At 36.8% G+C, this 21,197-nt stretch overlaps 1 protein-coding gene across 2 annotated transcripts in view; it reads left to right on the top strand.

Annotated features, from left to right (window-relative positions):
• Positions 1 to 19,798, top strand: part of CBLB (Cbl proto-oncogene B) — a 126,913-nt gene extending 107,115 nt beyond the window's left edge. Inside the window, exons 14-19 of one of the 2 annotated variants that reach the window (XM_014253407.2) lie at positions 741 to 884; positions 4,823 to 4,902; positions 5,003 to 5,134; positions 6,415 to 6,552; positions 9,035 to 9,154; positions 15,053 to 19,798. In XM_014253407.2, coding sequence (XP_014108882.2) covers positions 741 to 884; positions 4,823 to 4,902; positions 5,003 to 5,134; positions 6,415 to 6,552; positions 9,035 to 9,154; positions 15,053 to 15,315 — 877 coding nt within the window. In that variant the 3' untranslated portion in view covers positions 15,316 to 19,798. The remainder of the gene's footprint in view (positions 1 to 740; positions 885 to 4,822; positions 4,903 to 5,002; positions 5,135 to 6,414; positions 6,553 to 9,034; positions 9,155 to 15,052) is intronic. The other variant, XM_014253408.2, reaches the window with a different exon arrangement.
• The last annotated feature ends 1,399 nt before the right edge of the window (positions 19,799 to 21,197 follow it).

Here is a 21,197-nt window from a genome sequence, read left to right as displayed (position 1 = left end):
GGTATTTTGCATAAGGGAGCATCCATTTTTGAGTATGTAATGAAGCATCCAATTCCGAGCACCTTTTGTAGTTTATAAATTTGTTAGGAATATTTAGTTGTCTTGAGTTGAGGTAGTTGAGGGAACAGTAGTATAACAAAAGGTGTTTCTTTTCTTGCTGTCTGTCCCATCTTGCTAACAAAATTTTGAAGGTGAAATCACAGTTGCATTAGGGCAAACTGTGTCTTGGAATTCCTGTGTCCCTTGAGATCAGCCTTTGGCATGGCACTTCAAGGTGACAGAAGGAGCAGTCCGATGTGCATGTTCCAGACATGTGAGAGGACACTGTGTGTCCTTACAGCTTGACAGGCCACTGAAAGGGTGAATGTCCTCTGCACCACTAAGTCCTGTTAAACACTTTTTGTTCCAAATTAACTTTTATTTAGTGCTTTTGATAAGTGCAAACTGGTGGAGTCATGCAAGTGCCTATTTAGTACTCTTAATTCTTTGCAATTCTCTGCTCTGCTGTGCTTGATTAAGGAAGCTGTTTGTCTCTTAGAAGGGCAGCTGCCCTTTGCTCGAGGCATTCTCAGTGACAAAAAGTCAGTAGCCTTCCAAGGTTGTGTGTCATGGTGCTTTTGTCTCTTTATATGTAGCAGACATATTGAGGATGTTTTGGCTAAAGAAGAGCATTTTTGATATTATCTGAGGTCATCTACCTAACAGCTAAAGATAAATCAATATTTTTCTCATCTCCTTAGGTGCCCTGGTCCTTCAGCAAATTCTCTGTCTGATAAATCAAGGGAACACCCAGATGATGATGATGAATACAAAATTCCTTCTTCACATCCTGTAATACTGTGTTCACAACCACCTCATGGTCATAATATAAAACCTCTTGCTCGGTAAGGTAATTTAGCAGCCTTGAAAAAGATCTTTTTACAAAAGCTCTGCTTTTTCCAAAATTAACTGGATTGTCTGTAATGATGGTTAAACTTGCCTGCCTTCTAAGCTTGGGTTACCCATGCTTCTGTTTCATTTGGCCACTGACACAGATATAAACCTATGAAGTTTACATCATTGTATCTCTCCTGTGTTAGAACTGGGTGTTTTTTGCCTTTGGACACCATTTCTGCATTTGGGGTCTTTTTTTTCCCCTTACATTGAGGTTTTCAAAACTGACCTGGAGATTCAACCCCTAAAACTCTTTCAGATATAATTTTAAGAATTTTGTGACTGAAATTCACAGTCAGCTTTGAAAGTCTTTGCCTTTCACATTTTATATAATTCAATTTAAAAGCAATGTGGTACTGAAAAGTATGTGAACTGGAAGCTGTATGGACATACTTTGATTCTCTTTTTGTCCAATGTATAGTGTGTCTTTTTAGCTTTTTCAGCCTGTTTGGCAGTATATTTTTTTTTTGTGCTTCTCAGGAAGAGAACTTTTTTTAAATACAGGTGGAATATGTCTCCTTAGCTTTAAATATGTTCTGAAACAATACTTCCAAACCTTCACTGTTCAGAATTACTAAAGGATTATGGCAAGGAGACTTGGAGCAAGGGGCATGGCAACTGAAGGCTGTGACATTCCTGCTGAACTTTGCCCCTTAAAAAGTTATGAATGACTGGAGTCATAGAAAAAAAAAAGGGCAAATGTTTTACTGATCTTGTAGGTCACAAGTATGGTATTAAAATCAAGGATTGATCTAAAAAATTTAGACCTTCCTGTGATCAAAAAAAATCAGTGACATATTGCCATTTTTAACTCTCTCTGTCAGAATGTGATGTTGAGGACCTGCCATCAATAAAGCTCAACATGTATCTCACCCCAAAATTAGCCAGAAATAATTTTTAGACCTTTTAAGTCAGAATTTAAAACAGGTAGATAAAATGGTCATAATACAGTCATTCTTTGCATGCAGGTGGAAAATCCTGTCTTAGAAATCCTGATCCAGGCTTCACTGCATAGACATGAATACTGTGCCATTGCCAAAGCTTAATGAACTTAAGTACTTAAATTTTTATCTACTGTATGTGACTTTAAAAAAAAAATAAAAAATCAATGATAAATAAAACTGTGTTGGCTGAGCAAAAACATGGGAAGAGAGAAGAAAAACATTCCAAGGTCCTAATCCTTTTTACCTATGCCATTTTTATGGAATCGTGTTGTGCTTCTATATGGGAATGATGCAAATAGATTCAAACTGAAAGGTTGAGAAAATAAGCAGCTGGAGAAATAGAATCTTATAATTTTTATTTTACAGAAAAAAATAACTGAGTGCCTTCAGTTGGCTGGTATAGTACTTTACCAGACCCTTAGAATTACTAATAGAAGCTATAGATAGAAAGATGATTTTGAAGTTTTCTCTAGTTTTTACTGTGCGTATGGTGGGGCTTTTTGCATGAATTCAGGACCTGATACAGATAAAATGCCTCAGTTTACTATTCAAGTTGCTCCATGATTAAAACCACCAACTCCTCTTATTATACATTCTGATAAAAAATTTAGCTCAAACCATTCTCCTAGGCATTAAGAAAAAGAGAAAAAAAAAAAAAAAAAAAAAAAAAGTCTGGTGTTCCACATACTTAAAATGTCTTCTTTTAGCTAATGTCACTACTTAGATGTGAAAGCTGAGATAAAGTTTTCAAGAAAGAATCTGGTTCCTGCTTGATGTCTTCTTTGAATGCATTTCATTAAGTAACTTGGGAGGGGTGTTTTGTTTCAATGAAACTTAACTTCTCATTATTATTCAGGAAAACTGTTATCAACTTTTTTTTTTTTATGTTTTAAATTTTTAGTACATTTCAGTTGTTTCCCCCAGTGTCACTTTCTCTTACCTCTTTCCAAAATGTTAGTTCCTTACTTCTTGGATAGTACTTGAAGTTTTCAGTAAGCTAAAGAGCTTCAAAATTTTGTCAGAGTGTTTTGTGGTTTAGAATTATGTAATTGTTCCATCCTACTCCCAGATTTGTGTTGCCTTTTCTCTCTTTTACCTGTAGATATGACAGTGCTAAAAATATTTCAAGAATAATGCAAAAAAATGATTCACAGTCTTACTTTCTGGCAGATCATTTAATTGTCTGGTTTGTTACAGCAGAGCATCAGTTCAGGAATAAGAAATAAAAGGAAAGAATTTCAGCATTACTAATTAGACTATTATTAGAAGAATATAACCTTATTGGATTTGCTGTCTTTTCCTAATAAAACTTTTTCCAAAAGGGGAAAGGAGAAAAGGCTTGCTTGTTAGTACTCATTTGATGCCCTTTTTTCTGGAGTTTACTGTTAATATAAGCAGGTATTTCAGCATTTCTTGTAAACTGATTGCTTAGCTGGGCTCATCATGGACTGAATACTCCTGAAGTGGTGCTGTGTTAAGTTACCGTGCTGCCTGTGGCTAGTTACATTATTGAAAATGCAGAGTTGATTAAAACTAGAGCAGAAAATAATCTTAATTATTTAGTTTATATGGTGAGGAGTCAAAGGAAGTGTTGCATCCAGTGCATTTGAAAGATTGAACCAATCTAATGTCAGAGAAAGAAACAACACTTCCTCTAGCCCTTGTCTGGGGGAATTAATTTATAGCAAAAGATCTCTTACCATTAGGGGCTTTTGTTTATTTGTTTGTTTTTAAATCTATTACCCTTATTTGTAACTCTTGGGACCACAAATGCAATTCACTTCCTCTTTCCTGTTTATATATTTTAAATGATTCCAGACGCTTATTCATTCCTTCTTTCCATTTGACCAAAGCTGATAGGTTTATTAATACTGTTGGTAAAAACCCCAAACCTGAAATTTTAGATGTATATAACTCTAGCAGATATCCCAATGTCTAATAATAATGGTGCATGGTGGAATGGGATTTTTGTTTTTAAGCTGGAATTGCTTAGCATGGTGGCCTTTATCCAAGGAAAGTCTCTGGTTCTTTGTGAATATACAGGGTCCACAGTTCCTGTGACAGGAGCAGTTTCCTGGTTCTTCTGTATTTTTAAACAGTATATAATATTATGAAAAGGCTTGTTCAATATTTTTCCTTGTCATATTTGAACAAAGTCTTCATACAAAAAAAAACGTCCAATATTTTCAACAAGATTGTAGGCACTCTTTACTGTTTGGTTGGATGCTTTTCATATTAATTTCATACCATTGTTAAGTTTTGAGGGCAAAATATGCTTCCATTTAAGAAAGAAAAATCAGTAAACTGTGATAGAAGTATCAGCAAGGCTCAGTTTTTGGATACAGAAATGAATAGGTTCCTGCAAAACTGCTTTGGCTAGTTCAATTTTGGGGTTTTCACTGGAGTTTTGTTAATGTTTGGCAAAGCTGAATTGAAATTTGTTATTAGTATGTATTGTGGTATTCTGTTTGGATTTTTTTTTTTTGTTGTTCTTACATTTTGTTGAATTGTTTTTCTGTGTACTTTGGTGTGGAAAATTACCAAAATCCACATTTCCCTTTCTTCATAATTCTGCTAGGGAAAATTCAGCATTTGGGAAGGTGAACTAAGATTGAGGCTGTGATATAAGTGTGATGTGTGAATGAAGTAATGACCTGGGCTCTGAAGTGAGGACTGTGTTTAATGTTAGTTCTTCCTCTAACATGTATTGCAGCCTGTGTTGTTTTAAGCCATGTCAGTACAAGAAAGCAGTATAATCCTTCAAAGCAGTTTTAATGAGGGTTAACCAGCATCTGCTCTCAATATCTAAAAATGTAAATTTAAAAATTGGTGCGGCTTATTGTCCCAGATTCATGTCCATATAGTGAACTGCCAGGTACTGCTGATCCAGGGAATTAATGCTTGGCTAAATGGTTGATTACTTCCTGCTTAATGTCTGTCTTCAGGGTGTGTGAGAATGGTCAATGTGCGAATGGAACACACGGTGCTACTTCTGAGATAAAGAAATCTAAACATCCCGAATCAGGTACGTTTCTCTTCTTTCATTGTTTGCCGAGAAGATTTACTCTGTGCTGCCCTAGGGGTGCAGCAGGAAAACATTCACTTCTTGTGGTTGTGTCATTCAGGAGATGTCTATGATGCACCTACTGTTCCGGTACCTTTGCCTCCTGCACGGCCTCCTGCCAGAGACAACCCCAAACACAGCTCTTTGCTCAACAGGACACCCTCCGATTATGATCTTCTGGTGCCCCCTTTAGGTTGCAGACTTTTTGCTGATTACATGGAATGGTTAACACTGCCCAGATGAACTAAATGCCACATTTACTGAAAAACAGCCAATGTTGAGTATGTTAGGATGACCAAACAGACTATGAGCTAAATATTGCAGCTGTCAGTCAATATTTCTGTCATTTGGAGTCTGTTTGTAGGGTCTCACTCGAGACGGACAAAAAGGTATACTGAATCTGTAGTCCAGCTATACAGAAAAGCAAAAACCACTTTTGCTAAAATGAATTTTAATTGTCCTTTACTAAGAAGCTTGAGCATTGCAATTTAATGCAGTAGTGGAGCGTTTTTCCTGCTGTAGCTTAACTAATTCCATTTATTTTATCAAATACAAAGAAGAATGACAAAAAGATGGTATTTGATCAAAACAAACCAAAGCACTAAATTAAATAATGAAGTTAATTTCTGAGATTTTTTCCCCCATCAGGGGGCAGTTCAAAACTCCCTGCTGTCTACAGTCACCAAAAGCTCTTTTTTCCAACCCTGGTTTCTGTTGTGTTCTCCAACACAAAAATTAGTGATCTCTGCATATATATTGGTGCTGTGCTTGGGGACCACTCACACTTTCATTGACAAACTCAGCTGCATGGTTGTGTCTGTGTATGTGTCAGCATCCAAATTTCTGGTTCCATAAAACGTTCTGAACATTTACCTTGTTGCTGCACTGTGCTCCCTCTGGTCCCTGAAGTGTTGCTGAGATGCTGGAGAAATGCAGGCAAAAGAACAAAAAAATTATGGTGCTTGGTAACTCCAGTCCTGCTTGCACCACCTTTCTATAAGAGGGGTGTTCTTTTGCCTAGCTCTAGAAAATTCAGTTTGTATCTGGAGTCAGAGCTTCTGAACAGCAGATAGAGATAGTACACAGTGTAAATGTAGCAGATTCAGTGCAGTCAGCATTGGTGTTTGTATATAAATACACCTGCTTAGCCACTGAAATACAGCTGTTATTCTACTGTGGTACTCGGTGAAGCTTTCATTGTAGTACACTCTTGGCAATTGAGTCACTAAAAGCAATCTCTCCTTCCATCCCAGAAAAGAAACTGAGCATGGCAAAAGGTCATTCAGAACATGTTTTAGAAGGGACTGTGGGTATTAACAGTCAGGTTTACAGTTTCATTACTGGAGTCACTGAACTGCTTAGATGAACCATAGGAGTAAAAGCCTCAGCAGCCAGAGAAAAATAAAGTTTATTCTTTATTCTGCAGTTCTTAATGAAGTCTTGCTCATCTAATAATTCATTTCTAAACTGCAGGTGAAGATGCATTTGATAACTCTCCCCCCTCACTCCCACCACCACCACCACCTGCTCGGCACAGCATGATTGAGCACACGAAACCTGCTGGCTCAGGGAGCCGACCCTCTTCAGGACATGAACTGTTCCTTCATTCTGGTAGGAATACAGAGGAAACAGCATATTTTATTTTATTTTCCTTTACTTCAGAAGCTTACCTGTTCAGTGATAAAGTTGTCACCAGGCCTCAGATCTCATTATATAAAATATTAAAAAATCAAATTTTTAAATGGTGGAGGTGAATCTACTCAGAAGATAGAAAGACTTTGCTTTTCATTATCACAGAGTAATAAAATGAGGTCAATATTTCTATACCAGGCTAGAAATTTTGTAAATCTTAGTTTTCTCTTGTAAACAGACTGATATTAGTCTGTATATTTTTTTCAATTCCATTGTTTTCAATAGTAAAATGTAATTCATGGGGGCTATTTTCAAGTTGAAACTTTGAAAGAAGTTATAAAATAAAAGAATATTATGCTTTTACTGTCTTACAATTTCTTTTTTTACAAATTTACTGTTGCAAAATTTTGCTACAAAACTATATTGTTAACACAGTTGCTAGGTCCTGGGGTTCATAATCTTTTTTCTAAGTCAGGTTTTCACCTATCTTTCCCTGTAAATCACTGTGATACATTCAGGCTGGTATTTTGCTTATAAAAGGTATGAAAACTGTGCTTACAAATCATGATTTTTTTGTCTTCAAGTTGAAAAGAGTTTGATTTTCAGGTTAATGAAGTTGAATGTGTTTGCTGATTATGATACAAATTACAGCAGGATTTTTGTGTGTCATAGTGCACATCTGTGAAGTGGTTTTTTGCTTTTTGTATTTTTTCTTTGTGGAAGCTTTCAAAGGATGTTGGTGTCTTAAGTTTACATTTTCTGTGAATATTTTCAGGGATGATATGCCCTGAGGTGGGGTTAGATGTTGTCTACCCCCTGTCTGTTTTTCTTAGAAGCTCTGTGGAGAGGGATAAAATGAAATATTTTGGTGATAGTTTCACAGGAAGGCCAGAATGTGGATGACAAGCAGTCATGAGCAGCTGCATGATGGCCTGACACATTCTCTGGTGTTTGGGTGACCTGTGTGAGTGGAACTCTCTGTGGGGTGAAAGGGAGCTACTTTAGGTTGAAGTGAGGTGGCCGTTGATGGAATATTTTTATTATGTATGTTTTGCTATCAGTCAAGGCCTGACATTGAGTAATTTGCCAAGGCTTTGTGCATTTTATAATGCAAATTCAGCTCAGTGTGTTACTTTCTCATCTAAGTTGCTGAATGCATACAGGTGCACTTCAGACTTACTGCTTTACAGAATTTAAAGGTTGATGTTCATAAATACAGTGTAGTTTATCTTCTACATGTCAAAATAAGAACAATGCAATCTTCAGCAGTCTAACCTGAATGGGTGCCTCAGTTGTATAATCTGATGCAGAAACACCCACTGCACCATTTAGTTCTGATGGTAATGGACAGGAAAAATAGGAGCCCTCACAGACAAATGGACATAAGCTCCATCTGCCTATGCCCAGTTCCCAGAAATATGATGCAGAGTTTTAAATGTTTAAGTTTAACTTCCAAATAATCTGAGAAAGTCACTGATAGTGTTAAAAACATTTATTAGCTTTAAAATAAATATCTGGAATATGTATCTACAGCCACGTATTGTTCTTCGTATTTGCATAAGGAATACAGTGGTACAGCAGCAGTTCTCATTAATCTTAGAAGTGTATTGCATCTACTTAGGCATGCATGGTTGTGTGAATTGGTCTTTTTTTATTCATATGGTATTTCTAAAGCCATATTACTCACTTTGCATCTTGTCACATAATCTGTTGTAGAAGATTTATGATGAGGTTTTGATGATTGGTTTCCATACAAGTCTTGAGGGTGATTTCTCAGCTATCCATCAGAGCCTGTCAGATTAGAATAATAATCTCATCATCAACACCAGCAAAAAGTTGCACTCACATACAAAACAAACACTCTGCAAGCTCCAAGTCTAGAGCAGAAGCCAAATCCAGGATGATGTTGCACTTGCTCAGCAGCATCTTCAGTAGCCAAAGAGAAGAGGAGGGAACAATATACCAGAATTGTTTATTTCTCTCATTTTTTAAATTCTATCCCTGTAATATTTACCCATAGCTGGGACTGTATGAATAGGAAATGAGCCCTGCAGTCTTTGTGCACTGCAAAGCACAGAAGTGTAATCAAGCTCTAAGCAAACTGAATAGATGGGATGTTTCTAATTGTGCTGCTTTAGGTAATGCAACCTTTTCCATGCTTTGCCAGGCACAATCCCAGCAGTGTCAGGGTTGGGTGGTTGAAAAACACCTCATGGATGTAGAGACCACAGTCAGTGCAGGACAGACCACCTTTAAGCTGTGCTCCTGTCTTTGTTACTTCAAATCATACTTACATGTGTACTATGAATGCCGACGTTGGAGGTTTATGTCCAGGGACACCTGGATTCATGGTTCTTTTGCATGGTGGGAGGCTATTTTAATCCAACCTTCTATGCTTCAGCCCTCCCTCAAACAGTAATTCTGATTATTCTAAGACACTCTTTTTATTCTGTTATCACAGATCCCCATTTCGACCCAATAACTGGTCATGTTCCTTTGCCACCTGCTCGGAGAGCACCTGGAGAAAATGTCAAAACAAATAGGACATCTCAAGACTACGATCAACTTCCTCCATCTTCAGGTAAGGCACAAAACTGTTCTTGTAGAAAATTGAAATTGTATGAAGAAAATAACTTGAATCCATAAAGTCCAATGAGTTTTTTGTCATTCTGGGCAACAAATGGCAATGGTAATATTGCTTTACAAAAGTGTGAAATCATCAAAGGATAACAGAGATTTAAGTTCTGCAGTCAAGACAGAAATGGCTACTTGCTGTGTGTAGGTGTATATACTATTACGGCATCCATTTTACTAGCTGCCAAACTGAATGCTTATGTGAGTTATAGCATTCCTTATTTTTTGGGAAAGGAAGAGATTTTCCTGACACCTTTCAAGGTGTTCTTTCAAGGTCATAAGGGGTCAGAAGTACTGAAAAGAGCACAAGCATCTGATTTCCATCTTTGTTTCATTTCTCCTAAACAAAAAAATAGTAGCTTAACTCTCTAAAGTATTATTATTTCCTGTCTTTTTTGCTAATGTGTTTGTCTGAATTTCTAAGAATCTTTTAAGATGTTTCTTAATAAAACAACAAGAATCAAAACCACTTAAAATTTTGTCTTCCTTTTCAATGGAACAGGTACAGTAGAAACGATTCCTCTGCCAAAGAAATTTTGGTTATGGTTTTCAGGCAACAATAATAGTACATTTAAAGGAAATCTACTAAGTGAATAAAAATGATAACAGTATTACCTGTATTTCAAAGTACCTTCACCAGTTTTTAGACAAATTTTCCTTTCTTTAGATGTCCACGGTACATAGGGAAGGGGGAGGATTGGCCCAACCATGTTATTTTGCTGTATGAAGAAACCGCACAAAGAAAAAGCCAAGTGATGTTTTGTACTATTAATCATTCTCCAGATAGATAAAGTTCTGTGTAAAGACTTCTTATGCATAAAGGAAAGTATTCCTTTTTCCTCTAATCTTTCAGTTGTAATAATCACCATTGTTCAATCGCAGCATTCCCAAGTGGGAAAAAAGTATATATTTTTTTAGTAGTAATTACATTCTCCTTCTCAGAAATACAGAGTTTCATGCTGCTGGGGTATAGGGAAAAAAAGAGTATATTTTTCAAACTTAAATTATGGGAAATTTCTATAGCTGTCTTTGGGCTTACTTATTTTTTTAATTAATAGCATAATTGTGAATTAGTGTGATGCCTTTAGTAAATACTATCCCTTTTGGGAGAGCATCTTTACAAATATAGGTGTTTCTCTTTTTGTTTCCAGTTGTTAGGAGAAAAGAGTTTATAACACATGCTTTGTGTGGCATTGTGAGGGGTCTCTGTCCTAAAGTGCTATTTATTCAGGGTGTTTTGAGTTCTATTATAATGCAAATTATGACAGTGATGTAACTACTTTTAAGGCTGTGGAGTTTTCCTGCAATTCTTGTACTTCTTGGGTCGAACAATTTTTAATTTTCCTAAATTATTGCAAGATACTTGTTAGTGAAGAACTTGGAGCTTTCTGGTGCTACTTGATACTTTTTGATTTGTGTTTCCCACAGCCATCTTCTAAAACACTCACGTGTCAGCTTTTGCTATAAATATCATTCTAAATCAGCATGATATGCAGCAAGATATTCCATTTAATTTCAATTAGATGGTAACTATGTGATAGATCATGTCATTCTCTTAATTGGAAAGTTGTTTTTACAGTGGCAGTAATTCCAAAGGATGGAACTGATGAGCTGCAGGATGAACTGGTTCACCTTCATCTATGATTTAAAAAGACAGTGTAGGGAGCATAACTGTATTCAGAAGTTTGGTTTTGCATTTACTCTGAACTAATCAGCTCACTTAAGAAATTCTTCTTTTCAGTGCTTTTGTAAGGTGATTCTTTGAACTAGCTTAAAAAGAAATGGAGTTCACTGTAAAATCTAATTATAATTTAGCCACTGGGTTCCTAGAGAAGCATGGGCAGTGCTTTAACTTCTCTGCTTCACTTTCACTGTTTTTAAGATTGCTGTCATGATGTTTAACTGAATCCTTAACATCTACCAAGTAATTTATTCTAATTCAGGTATCCACTGTTGAACACTTCAGAAATAGTACTCAGCCATGCAACCCAGTCCCCCAAAGGCATGGTTTCTCAAACTTCTTATGTACAACTGTTTACAATTATTGCAAAAAGAGCAAGAAAAGGAGATGGAACTTGGGGGTGCTGTGGATGAGAGGCTGGACATGAGTTGGCAGTGTGTGCTCAGAGCCCAGAAAGCCAAACATGTCCTGGGCTGCATCAAAAGCAGTGTGGTCAGCAAGGGCAAAGGAGGGAATTTGGCACCACCTGGAGAAATGCATCCAGCATAAGAAAGACTTGGACCTGCTGGAGTGAGTCCAGAGAAGACCACCAAGGTGATTAGAGGGATGGGGCACCTCTCCTGTGAGGAAAGCCTGAGACAATTTGGATTGTTCAGCCTGGAGAAGGGAAGGCTTTGGGGTGACCTAATTGTGGCCTTCCAGTACATGAAGGCAGCCTCAACAAGGCAGGAGAGGGACTTTTTACAAGAGCAGTGACAGGACAAGGGAGAACTAAAAGAGATTAGATGAGGTATCAGGAGGAAGTTCTTCACTGTGAGGATAGTGAGGCCCTGGGACAGGTTGTCCAGAGGAGCTGTGGGTGCCTCATCCCTGGAAGTATTCAAGGCCAGATTGAATGGAGCTCTGAGTAATCTGGTCTAGTGGAAGGTGTCCCTGCCCATGGCAGGGGCATTGGAATTAAATTAACTTCAAGGTCCTTTCCAACCTAAACCATTCTATTATTCTATGATATTGCTAATAGTTAGAAAATTTTACCTAAGCGCAGCAAATAATAGGAGGGAAAGGAGGAAGAAAATTAAGCCTCTAATAGATGTCTCTCTATTTTGCTGAACTTAGCTATTCTGTAAGATATAGATTCAAATGATTGGTTAACTATATTTGCCTGCTGCCTATTCATTCACTCAGTTGGTCTTACGAAAATGCTTGCAAATTTGGATTCCTTTTACAAAAACATTATGGGTGTATTTCAGTTAACACTAGAGGAAATAATGTAATCCACAGTATCACAAAATACAAAGATTGTGCCTAACAACTTGGAGGGTCCTCCCCATACCTTCTCCTTGCTCTCGGAGTTCCTCAGAGCACGTGTCCCCTGGCTGTGCTTTGTTTCTGCACCCCAGTTAGGTGAGGTGTAACTGCTTGCCACTGCTCCACAGAGGGCCTTGCACAGCTGGCCTTTGTCACCTGCTTCCCTGATGCTCCTCAGGCAGTCAGTGAAAAGCCAAGGAATCCAGGAGAAGCAGTGAGGGAAGAGAAGAAGGGCATTTCACAGCAGAGAGGAACAGACAGTTGGCATCGATACAAATAGCCTCTCCCACTGTGCCATAGAGCTCTCACCACTTTTCCCATGCTTTTTAAACACTTACTAAAGGAGCCTGTGTCTCCCTTTGTATTAACCCCTTACCTCAGGGTTCAGTCTAGTGCTGATTTACAGAAATGTGAGTGGTGGAGGAAGCTGCTTGTGGTAGAAACTGTTAATTGAATTCCACAGTTAGAAAATCTATTTGAATTTTTGGTTAGACATCTGTGGTGGCTGAAACATCAGAGGATGGAGGTAGGGAAGGAAAGTCCTGCTTAATACCTCTATCTTAGTATCCAGATGGACATGCAGCTTAGGCTTAGTATCTTTAAGCTCAGGATCCAATATGATACCCGGCTTTAGCTGAAATTTTACATGGATGTGAAGATACTGAAAGAGATGTCAGCGTTTAAAAAAATAATGGGAATTGAGAGAGAGGCTGAAGATCTCAGAGTATCTTTGCTATAGAGAGATGCCACTGCAGTGAGGAAAAAAATACTTATGCTTCAAATCTGCTGACAGAATTTAAAATGACCTTTCTAAATGATGTGATTGCTTAATAAAGTTTGTTTGAAAGCTTCAGCGAAGTGAAGGTTTTAAACAAGAAATAACTTCAGTTTTAAGCCTGCATTAGACTGAGTCAAGCAAAAATATCCTCATGTAACACAAGCACAGGGAAGGATCGGATTTATGAGTAAGGAATTTCTTCTGTACTTCAAGCCCAGGGGAAAATGTAGTTTGTAAATGAATTTTGTTTCGTACTGTATAGAAATGAAGCCCATAATGGAATGTACATATTAAAACATTGAATTTGAATATTTGTGAAAGAAAAATGTTCAGTTTTAAATTATGTGCCATTATTCTAAAGATAAAGAATATTATTGTTTTATAGTCTTGAGTTTCCTAAAATAAGTGAGAAATCTGAACTTACTTTATTCAGTTTTTAGTGATTACCTGAATTTCCTGAGCTACAGTTAATTTCTCAGAGAAGTGTTTCATGGGTCTTCCACACCTTCATAGCAGGTTTGGATCTGCTTCAGAATGTTTGGCATTTACGTCACTCTTTTTATCTTCAGACAGAAAAAAATCAAAACAAATATGAAGTAGCCCTTAGTACTTTGTAGGTCTTAGCCTCTTACTATAAATCTTTAATCAAATTTCTTTCATCCATTTGTCCCATGAATATCACCATCTTGCTAAAGGTACTATTAACTCTAAATTAAGAAGTGGAATTAAATTGTATAGCAACACACATCCAAATTGATGGAAAAACTGACTTGAAAGAAAAATACACCTGCATTAGACATGCTCTTGTTTGAACTGCTTTCATTTATGTGAAGTGTTTAATGCACTTGGTTGATATATAGTTTTCTCTATCCAGTGTTATAATAAGGTTTCAACAAGAATATTGGAAATATAACATTTCTTCTATGCCTAAAGAACTGTCTCTGAAATACTTAACACTGGAAAATGTCACTGCTATGAGTGTAAGTAAACAGGAAGTATCACAGCCAGAAATTCCATTAATTTATCTATCAAAGTCACTGTTGATAGGACTTGTTAAAACCCTTTTTGAGGGATTAAAGACTTTTTAATTTTTTAAATACTTTGCTCTTGAAAGTGCTTTTTGCACTGTGCCTACTTGTATTTAAGCTTCTTATTGTGGAATCAGTGAGGATAAAGGCATTTCCTTAAAGTACCAAGTTTACTTGGGCACAAAACTCTTGACTCTGAGAAGATTAGCAAGTTTGCATATTAGCTTTTTTTTCACCAGCAGATCATGATTCTTAGTCACCAGCATTAACTGTGAAGGTAACCTTTCCACAGAAGATGAGGAACTGGGAGATGTTTCCAAAGGGGGACTGGAGAGGAAGGAGCATGTTCTGTTCTCACCATGGGAATAATTGGGCTAGAGGTCTTTCTGAGAAACCACTTATTTATGTACTTAGGTGTAGCTGCTTTGCATGAAATGAATAGCAATTGAATTAACAGCATCTGCAAGATGGACCAATAAGTTAAAGATTTTTCTCCTTCAGGCATATTAAGATTCCTTTTCTATGCAACTTATGGTCCCAAATAAAATTGTGATCAAACTTGTGCTTGGGTTTTGCTTATTTGTTTGTTTTTTTTGTAGGGGTATTTTTCTTGTTGGATTTTTTTTGTTTGTTTGTTTGTGGGTTTTTTGTTAGTTTGTTTTGTTGTTTTGGGTTAGTTTTTTATAACTCAGAAGTTCTCAAACTGTGGGCTGAGAGTGGAGAGCCTTTAAGAGTTTGACTGGCTATTTTCACTATCTTTGTTGTTCCAGCATACTTTATTTTACTTCCAACGTTAGATAATCCAGATTGTAAATTGCATGTTCCTATCATATTATTAAAATAGTGTATTGCTGCATTATTTCCATTTTGGATGCTCTTGAGGACTTCTGCTTGTGTCAGAATTTTAAAATTAACTATATTGGTTAACTAAAAAGTTTCTTCATATTCCTTTAGAATTTTGCTTTTCAAACAGCTTCATGGGATTTGAGCAACATTTGACACAGTCTTAAGCCAATTTATAATGATTTTTATCTCTTTTATTTGAAACAGATGGTTCACAAGCACCAGCCAGGCCCCCTAAACCACTTCCTCGGAGAACTGCACCAGAAATACATCACAGGAAAGCATACAGCTCTGACAGTTCCATGGAAAATGTGGATGCAAAAATTGCAAAACTTATGGGAGAGGGCTATTCCTTTGAAGAAGTCAAGAGGGCACTTGAAATTGCCCAGAATAATGTTGACGTGGCCCGTAGTATTTTAAGAGAGTTTGTTTGTTTTCCTCCACCAGTCTCCCCACGTCTCAATCTATAGCAGCATCAAGATTTTCTTGGAGTGTATGAATTCTACAGATACACGTGTGGATTGGGGAATGAGAGGAAGAACAGAGTGGAGTATTTTTCTTCCATCCTTAGAAGGATGTTTGTTTCCAGCCATTTATCAAAGGCTCCTGGCTGCTCTGATCAAGACTTATAAATATGCTGAGGCTTATGTATTTTTGCTAGCCATACTTTTTTAAATCAGGGTTGAACTTACAAAGTAATTTAAAAAAAGTTTACTTCCCTAGAACTTTTAATCTGTGAAATGCTTTTTCTTGTTTACAAGTTGGCAAGTTACAGTTTCCTAGTTTGTGCCTGTACTATGTCCTGTTCATATTCCCTTGTACTTGTGGTCAGTTCTGCTGTAGCATTCCCAACAGTTTCCATGCTGACCACTCCATCAACTAAATCATCACTTTCCAGAAATTCTGTGTTTCTTTTGGTCGTTTTTTCTTTTACAAGATGCTTTAATTGTTTTTTTGCATTTCAGCTCATCAAATGCAAAAAGTATGTGGCCTTCACTACTGATTTTTTTTTTTCTTCTGGGATTCCTTTGCTTTTGAAAGAGGAAGTATCTGAATGTAAAACACATTATTCTGTGAACTGCCTTCTTAAAGGTATTTTGACAGTAATTTTGGGCAGCTTTCTGTTTAACAAGAATTCCATGACCTGTAGTCTCAAGGTCTTTTATATACAGTTTCCACAAAAAAACATCCCAACCAACAAATAAAACACTTCATGCAGCAGTGATACTGAGTTCTCACATGTAAAATCTCCTTCAAATTTGAGTATTTGATTGCAGATGTTCAAAAAAAGCCAAATGCACATGATAATACTGTGTTTTGATTACACACTAATGGCACCAATTCTTCATGACAAGACTAAAAGGAATCTTTTTCAATGATATTAAAGGTATTCAGGTAAATTCCAGTTCTAGATTCAGTAAAGTAGAATGCGGTTAATGTTTTATTTGAGTGATTATCCTGTGGTTCATTGTGGCTTGGATCAGTTTGTATTAACTTGGAAACTTTAAATCTTTGATGCACTGTTAATTCTTAATGCTACTGTAGCAATATTTTTTGCAAAGTTCTTTAATAACCTCCTCCCTCCCCTGTATACTTTATAATCCTCAAAGATGTGTTTAACGCCCAAATTCATTCACTCACTTTCCAGCTGATTAGTTGGAAATACATTTTTACTTTACTTGGTTAGTGATACTCCAAACTTTGACATTTTATTTTTGAGCCCAAATTGGTGCAAGCCAATTGAAAAATCTTCCTGGTTTTAAAAAACGAGAAGACAGCTCTATTCTGAGTACTTTCAAAGTTGAGTCCAAATATTTTCAGAACAATTCTTAAGATTGCTGCTTTCGGTTTTTTGGTTTTTTTTAGGATACTTTGAAGTTTTTCTTCTAATACTATTGAAAAAATAAAACCATGTGGTAGTTAGAATATTTTTCTCATTTTGAGATGTGATTGAGTGTATGAAAATTTTCAGTGTGCCTGGCTGGGAGGTGAAGTATATATTCTTTATTCCCTTTCAGCTGTTAGTGTTCTCTTTCACTCTGAGCAAGTGCTAGAATTTGTACCACTTACAGCATCAGATCTCATCAGCCTGTGCATTTGTTGTAAAGATGTTTTTAAAGGCAGCACGTGGCTGAACTGCAGGATTTGAACTGAGAACGCCCATGGGAAATTACTGGGCTATCTCAAAGTCCTGTTGTTCAAACAAAAAACTTATTCTTAAAACTAAAATATTTTGTAGCATCACGAGGCATAGTATGGATATTGTTAATCTGCTTCAGTGATAAAAGATGATCAGGAGAATACAGGGTATAGGGAAGAGCTGCTGCTCCATTGGGATTTGAGCAAATGCTTCTGAGTTTATGTTCTGGGAAAAGACATTTGCATCTTACTGTAATTGTTCATTCCTTGAGTACAGCTTAGGAAATGTTTGGTGTAAGTTACATTCTGTGCTTTTGGCTTGAGTTAATCTTTTTCCTTTGTTCTGGGAGAAAGTTTTGTGTAGTAGTGAGCCCTCTTGCTCATTTGGTTTGTTTGCAACATCACTGTAGCATTTTAGCTAGCTACAAATTGAAAATGATTCAGGCTATTAAATTATACACTCTGGTTGTACTGGAATTACTGAAATGAGGTTCTAGCATAACTGCCACCATAGCAATGATGACAGTGAAAAAAGAGCACTTTACAAGGATGAACAAACAATCTGCAGATTGAGTTTTGAAATTTTGAATTGTAATGAAGAACTCATTTTCTCTTCTTTTATGCAGCAGCTTAGTATAAATTACACCCTTATATTTCAATTAGAGGCTGGAACTGCTGCCTGATAGATTAAGATTTTTAAAGTTTTCCTTCTTTCTGCTTGTGACCACCAGTGACACTTTTTTTTTATTATGTGATAAAAAACCAAACTTGATGAGCAATATTCTGAATGGTAACTTGAAAAGAGTTCCACTAATCTTTAAGTGAGCTTCCTAATGACTCTTCTAATCAGGGGAACATGCAGACTATTTCAAACCTGTTTTGGTTAGTAGTTTTAAAGTCAAACAGCAAAAGTGCTTTGCTGTGGTGTTGATGTTTACTCTGCAGGAATTAATAGGCTTAAAATAAATTAATCTGGCTGCAGTCTAGTTCTCTAAAGACCTACTTCTCTAAACATATTTTTAACCTTTGAAAGACTTAAGGGTTTGAGCCTGGCAGTGTGTTATGCACCTATATTACTTTAGGGAACACTGACTTGAATGAGAGTACTTGGGTGAACAAAGTTGGTTAAACTCAGAGACTTTTGCAGTCTTTAGACCATCGTTGTGTTATTTTTCTCGCCTTTTGGCTGAGTTACTGCATTTTGAGCAAATCAGCGGAATCAGAAGTTAAGCAGAGCAAGTGGACATCAGCAGCACAGATCATTTTTCAAAGGCTATGTGTAGGAAAAAAATAAATTGTGTTAAAGGAAATGAATATAATTAGCCATTTTAATGGCTTGTCTTGAACCCTAAAATGGCCACTGGTAAAATTTGTTAATGTCCAATATCTCAAGAGTGCATCTGGCACAGCTTTTTTATAATGTGAATTTAGGAAGTTTTGTACCAGGATCATTTCTTCTGTTGTATTTCTCTCATTTTCAGCTTGAAGCTTTACTTTGCACTGACAACTCTGACCTGAAAGCATTTAAATTTGTGTCTTAAATCTTGACAAATTTTGAAGCAAATGAACACCGTATTCAAAGCAAATTCAGGTGCTACCTGATGACCTGGAATTTAGGGCTTTTAGGAGTGACTTCTTGAAAAAAGGACTTCAGCAGTTTCCATTTTGAAGGATTTTCTTTCAAATAACTATTTTATCTGAAAATGCCTTTTATAAACTTGTTTCATGTGGCAAATTTAGTGATGTGTTCAATTAATTTATATTTTATTCAACATTCTTTTTAAATTTTGGTTATTATGTATGCTCAAGTTCTTTATCTGTTCATGTAAGGTATTTTATAAAATTAATGTTAAGAGAATGTTGGGTTGGTCCGTGATTTTTCAAGACTCTGTCTCTCTGTTGCTGAATATTATCACTTTTCATATGATGCTTTAACAACATAGCCTGTCCTGTGTAGGGGCCTTAAAAAACATTGTTCTGTAAGCCCCAAAAATGAGGCCTTGCTCTAAAATAAGGTGAATCATTGCATTGTGACATGTGTTTTATATCCCCATACATTACCTCATTTCTAAATTTCAGTAGTAATAGTTAATAAATTGGCAGTAATTTTGGAATGTGCATGTAATAGTTGTATGGCAGAAAGATGCTAACTATTAAATATTTAGAATCCAAAGTGGTGAACACATAGTCCGACTGTATATTAATTATCAGGGTTTTTTCCTCAAGAAAATTACAATAAGCTAGCACTGATATAAAGTTTAGAAAATCAAACCCCTCTTCTATGCATGGCAATACAACTATTGCTACTTAAACCCCAGCACTGTTCCCTGCAGTTGGATTAGACCTTCAGTGCTGAGATTTTCGTGGTATTTTCTTCATTGTGTTAAATCCTTGTCCACTGTGTATGTCACTAGTCACATTGCTAATTAGAGAATTTTCCTGTTTGGGATACTTGTCTTTAGTACTATTTCTGTCATTTTTACTCTTCATATGTGAAAGTTAGGTGTTACATTATTGTGTTACAATCAAATTTTAGCAGCTGGGTGCTCTAGGAATGTTTCAGGAATTTTTGTTTGATAGACCCAGTCATTATTCTGTACAAGGTACCTGCCTCCATTTATCAGTTTCAGTAAGTTCCCATCAGGAAATTGCTACATTTAGATTTTTACACTGTGTGTTACTGTGACATCTGAACATTCCATTTGGCCTTAGATGATTTCATGTCTGGCAGTGGAAATTCTTATTCAGAATAAATGCTAATTCCCAAATCTTAATCTTAAATCACAAAATAAATCTTAAATTTGTGAAACTTAATTGCATAAACATCCTGAACATTGTAAATAACTTAGAAGACTCAGAATAATGTGAACCGTGACAAGATTCTTGCTTCGTAGACCTGCCAAAAGTAAAAGCCTAAACCCACTGAATAGTGATCTTCTCACTGTGAAGCTGCTTCCATCTGTCTGGATCTGTGGAGGAATCAGCCAACTACAACAGTACTGCTTGGAAAACATTTTTTAATTTTTTATTGCCTTAAGTGCCACAGTAGGCAGCAGGATGGGAGAGGAACAGATAACTAGGCAGAAGGAGATAATTATGTAATAACAATCCAAGCCCCTCTCTCCTGTTGCCATGTAAGATTTAGCTAGTGTGAATTGCCTGGAGATCTAGTGCACATGAAGGGGTGTTTGTTATGGTTTTTCCAGTCTTCATTTACTGTGTTCTTCTCCAGGGAAGTGTCCTTCTCTGAGGACAGTGTGTCTTATTTAGAAGTCACACTGTTTAGGAACAGGATGCCAGGATTTTAGCAGCAGAGGGAAGTGTGAAATAGCATTCTGCTCAAGTGTTTGTATGCCAGCAAAACAGCCAAAAGCTTTATGAGGATTTCAGTGGAAACACCTCTGTTTTCAAGTTAATCTCTTGGCTTTTGAAGGATGTGTGTATGTACCCTGAGGTGTACATGCTGGTCTGGTGGAGAGTGGAGGAGAGAGGATGCTGCTTGATGCCAGCCTGGGGAGTTCACACCTAGGCTGTGGCAATCATGTTACAAAATACCTGCTCCTTTTGGGTAGCTGAACCTGCCCAGTAGTCAAGCTACTACAGTCATCCACATTTTACAAGGCGAGTTTTTGTCCCTGTGTAGCTGGGGAGGTGCATATATCCACTCCAAAATAGAGAGCCTGGCTTCTGTGCATCGGTGTAGTGATCAGGACACTGAAAGTAATACCTGCTCCCTAGTTCTCATTAGACCACAATGCAGAAAGTGCCCTTGGAGAGCTCTTTTTAATTTGTAAATGGAGTGTCATTGAATTTCAAATTCTTTACAACCAAAAGTAAACTTACATCATTAGCCTTTCAGAAATACCTGAAGGTAGTGGCTGGTACTTTTCTGAAGCTATTAATTTGCTTGAACATGTGACTCAAGTGTTTCCTCTTGTTAAATTTTTGTTACAATTTATTGTGGTCCATATGAAATTCTTGGGCCTTAATTTAAAAGCTTTTATTCCCTTTTCACTATGGCTTTTGTCAGTAGTACCTTTATTACCTTGGCTAAATTTGGATTATCCTGCTCTCCTAAATCCCAGTTTGGGCCATGTTCAGCCTGACCTTTTTCCTACAACAGCCAGCGATGAGGATACATCACTGTGCATCCTCACCTACTCCCTCTGACTGTTTTTATCTCCTTCTCCCACCCCAAATCTCTCCAGTGGCA

This window comes from Pseudopodoces humilis, chromosome 2, assembly GCF_049639895.1.
Source record: "Pseudopodoces humilis isolate 2021_Gansu_Grassland_sample_001 chromosome 2, ASM4963989v1, whole genome shotgun sequence".
Lineage (NCBI taxonomy): Eukaryota > Metazoa > Chordata > Aves > Passeriformes > Paridae > Pseudopodoces > Pseudopodoces humilis.
Note: the sequence above shows the minus strand (reverse complement) of the source record. Positions and strands in the feature narration are given on the sequence as shown.